We start from the raw sequence: 4,498 nt of genomic DNA, 5'->3' as shown, positions 1-4,498 counted from the left end.
ACAATATATAAGATATTATCTATTGTATGTATATCTTCTTGTATAGTCAAGTATCTATTATACATATGCTATATATCATATCATATCTCGTGTATATATGTGTACATATTATATATATATATATATATATATATATATTACAGTATGTATGTATGTATGCACACCATTATATATTGTTATTATGATATACTGGTATTAACAATAACACTACCATCATATCATCAGTACTATTACCACCATCTTGCAACTACAACTCTTTTCACCTTATCTTCCTATTAATCTTTTTTATCTTTTCTACCTTAGTATTTTATTGTATTGTTGTATTTTATTCTATTGTTGTATTTTATTGTATTGTTGTATTTTATTGTATTTAAATGTACCTGGGTACTATGACGACCAATTTCTCTTTGGGGATTAATAAAGTCCTTTTATCTATCTAAACAGGAAGCAGCTCTCAGCAATCTCGTCGCTTTAAAGACATTTAATAATAATAATGATAATCTTTATTTATGGAGAGCTTTAAAAAACAATGTTACAAAGCACTTCATAAAAGATAAAATAAAGTTATAAAATCATCAATTTAAAGAACATTTCAAGCAGATAAAACAAGAAAAATATTTAGGAAAATAAAAGATACTTTAGAACATTAAAGTTAAAGCCTTTGGAACAGACAACTGACCTCTGCCCGAGGATCTAAAGGTACGAGCTGTGTATGGTATTAAAGTAATCAATAAAATATTCAAATCAATAGTAGAACATAATAATAAGTACAGGGGCTGAAACTGATGTGATATTTACTGTTTTTATACTAAAATATAAAATATAAAACCATAAACACCAACCTGATTATTCAGTTATTAGTTCAGATGAGTCAGATTTAATATTTAATATTAAATATTTAATATGTTTCACTCCATCGCATCATTTAAAGGATTTAACACCTGATTACTGAATAAATATCTTAAATATCTAAATATCTATCTTTGCAGCTTAAATAATAAAATCAAACTGAAACTGTTTAAATTAAATGATTATTTCATGTTATTGGATTCATTAAACGTTTTTACAGAATATTTTATAACTTTATTTTCTGTTAATTAAAGCTCCTGTTAAACAGTTAATGAGGCTTTAATTAATGTTATAAGTGAAGTACTCTGTCCTCTCTTGTTGTTGTTGTTGTTGTTGTTGTTGTTGTTAATGAGCTCCACAGAGGACGAAGGTCAGACTGATAAAAGCAGCAGAGAGGAAACAGCCGCTCTTCGTCTTCGTCTTCACGTGTTCAGAGTCTGACTGACCTCTGCCTGTATAACTGCATATTCATATGTTCATATGTTTATATATTTATATGATTATTTGTTTATTTGTTAATATATTTATATGATTCTATGTTTATTTGTTTATATCTGACTGTACCTGCTTGTTGTCCATTATGACGTCAGCGGGCTTTAACGTGACCTCTGCTGTGACGTCACTGACGCTGGAGGGTCTCGCGCAGCTGTCCGAGCACAGGTCGCTGTGGTTCGCGCTCTTTCTGTCTCTGTACGTGTTCGTGCTGTCCGCCGACTCTCTGGTCGTTTATCTCATCTGTTCGCAGAGGACGCTTCACCGACCGATGTTCGCCTTCGTCGCCGCGGTTCTGCTGAACTCTGCTGCCGCGAGCACGTCGGTTTACACCAAACTGCTGTCCGAACTGATGTCGGGTCACGGGGTCGTGCAGGTGTCCCGGTCCGGGTGTCTGGGTCAGGCCTTCGTGCTGATGTCTCTGGGCGGGTCCAGCTTCATGCTGCTGTCGGCGATGGCCTTCGACCGCTACCTGTCCATCTGCCGCCCGCTTCGCTACGCCGCGCTGGTGACGCCTGCCGCTGTAGCGGCGCTACTGCTGCTCTGCTGGCTGCTTCCCGCCGCGATGGTGGGCGGTGCGGTGCTGCTGGCCAGCCGCCTGCCGCTCTGCCGCTCGCGGCTCAGCAGGATCTACTGCGACGTGTACAGTTTCGTCAGCCTGAGCTGCGGCGGCGGCGCGACGCTGCTGAGCGAAGTGTACGGCCTGATCACCGCCGCGCTCACCGTCTTCTTTCCCGCCGCCTTCGTGCTGTTCTCGTACGGTCGCGTGCTGTCCGTCTGCCTGCGGAGCTCGCGGTCCTTCAGCAGCAAAGCGCTGCACACCTGTCTTCCTCACCTGCTCGTCTTCTTCAATTATTCGCTCAGCACGTCGTTCGAACTGCTGCAGCGTCGCCTGCAGGCGCGCAGCGAACCCGCCGCGTCCATCCTCCCCTCCGTCCTGATGGTCGTGGTTCCGACCGTGCTGAACCCGGTGGTCTACGGACTGAAGGTGAACGAGATCTACAGACACGTGAAGCGGGTGCTGGGCTGCCAGAGAGCCGCCTGATCACCGATATCGATCCGCTGATCAGGTCCGATTGCAGCAGATATTGGATCAATCTCTTTATTCTTTAACACATCCGGTTACAGTCTGTTAGTTAATGAACGATCGATTATTGATTAATGTGATTTTTAATTTGCTTCTCATAATCAATAAGTCGTTAATCACAGATCAATAACCTGTTACTGTTGTTTATGTTTACAGAAGCTCAGTGGTGCCAGAAACAGAAATATTCATGTTTATAATCAATAATGTGACTTAATGAATGTAATTATATTATTATTATTATTATTATTATTATTATTTATCACATGATGTTTGATGTTGGTACAGATTTGTATTGTTTTATGTCATAATTGATCGATCAGAGATTAATCAGTGTTTATAATATTAATTAAAACATTATAATCAGTTCTATAAAATGTTCACTGATTTTAAACCTAATTATTTTTAAATGTTGCCAAGATTCAAATTTGTGATTTGATTTTAAAGCTGATGTTTCAAATTAAAACCAAATATCTTTAATATAAATGTCAGTATTAATAAGAATTATAACCTGTAACATTACTATTTATTAAATGTAAATGTTTGAAATGAAACAAAATCCATTAATCTCATTCAAGTTTAATGAAAACTGTTGAACTGTTTTCATACAATAAATGTACATTAAATACATAAATATTTACATATCTGCTTTTACATTATGAGACTTTAATAATCAGCAGTCATTTTATAAAATAATGTTAAATATATTCAATATAAATGTAAATATCTGTATTTGTATCTGTAAAGATTCCGTACAAAAAACCCTGAAAAAAGTGCAATTTAATATTAATAAACTCAGCAGCTGAGTTCAGTTGTTACCATATTAATGTGATTATTAATATATCATCTTCATTTAAACCAGAATAAAATGATGTTTAGATTTTGGAGGCAGTGATGAATCATTAGTAATGTTTGATACAAACACTGTAAAACCAGATAAGTTAATTGAACTCAAAACATTGTTGAAACTGATTTAAATTTTTGTAAGCTGAAACATTCTTGATCAAGTAAAATAACGAGTAAAAGCAGCTTAATCAATAATCTTTTTGAACCTAAAATGTTAAAGTAAATGTAAAAGTTACTTAATGAATTTAATCAGTTTCAACACTTTGTTTAGTTAAATTAAGTTATCTGGTTTTACAGGAAGAACTTTAATTAATTCATTCACTTTGTTGATATTATTTTTCTTTTAAATGTAGGATCAATAAATAAATAAATATAACTGTTAGTGTTAAATTATGTTCCTGTTGAAACTGAATTCTGAACTGAATTCAAAACTCCAACGAAATTAAAATAATAATAATAATAAAAGTTAAAAGCAACAGGAGTTAAATTATTATTATTATTTGACTTTATATTGATTTAAATTATTCAGTAAAGATCAACAGACACATTGATCTTTATACTTCAGGTTCTTATAGGATTCAGTGTTTTTCTCCCATTTTCTTATAAAAACATGAATTCTTCCTCCAACTTCTCTAAAGTGAAAACATCAGATATCAGAGAATCTTCCTCAACCTTCGTCTTCGTTATCGCTTTCTACACAAACATCAAGAGAAACTGTTTCCTGAATCTGGTACACTGCGCTCAGCTGCAGTCACTGCGGCTTCAGAGTCTGTAAATCCTGAATTCAGGACAATCTCAGGACAACGTGGGAATTAAAACTTCTTAATGACTCGTCTATTTAACTTGTTACACAGTAAACAATCAGAAATACAGATTTCATGTAATAATATATGATGTTATCAGGAAGAAGACACTCACTGTCGATGTATCTGACAGAGTGCAGTCTGCAGTTTACGGGGCAGAGGTCACATCATTTTATTTCTTCACATATTGACGTCCAGAATATTTGAATTTTTTCACTCCCAAAGACAATGTGAGCTGGTTCCTGGACGTATTTGGATGAGTTGGTGACACTAAAATATCTTATATCTCTATATATAATAATTTTATATTTTTATCTTTTACTTTATTTTTTATTTTATTCTTAGGGTTAAGGTTCTTAATTTTAGTTTAATGTATGTTTAATGTATGTTTAATGTATGTTCTGTATTTTGTATGCTACTGGAT

The 4,498-nt window shown here is 34.9% G+C and overlaps 1 protein-coding gene across 1 annotated transcript; it reads left to right on the top strand.

The window, feature by feature from the left end:
• Positions 1-1,429: 1,429 nt before the first annotated feature.
• Positions 1,430-2,386, top strand: LOC118339116 (olfactory receptor 10C1-like). The gene has a single exon (XM_035676650.1). The coding sequence runs from the start codon at positions 1,430-1,432 to the stop codon at positions 2,384-2,386; it is 957 nt and encodes a 318-aa protein (XP_035532543.1).
• Positions 2,387-4,498: the final 2,112 nt, after the last annotated feature.

The sequence above is a fragment of the Morone saxatilis genome, unplaced genomic scaffold (genome assembly GCF_004916995.1).
Source record: "Morone saxatilis isolate NCDOM2014 unplaced genomic scaffold, NCSU_SB_2.0 Contig5, whole genome shotgun sequence".
NCBI classification, from domain to species: Eukaryota; Metazoa; Chordata; class Actinopteri; family Moronidae; genus Morone; species Morone saxatilis.
Note: the sequence above shows the minus strand (reverse complement) of the source record. Positions and strands in the feature narration are given on the sequence as shown.

Bases quoted from the DNA above. Each gene is read 5' to 3' on its own strand.
- LOC118339116 (XM_035676650.1), top strand. From the start codon at position 1,430: ATGACGTCAGCGGGCTTTAACGTGACCTCTGCTGTGACGTCACTGACG.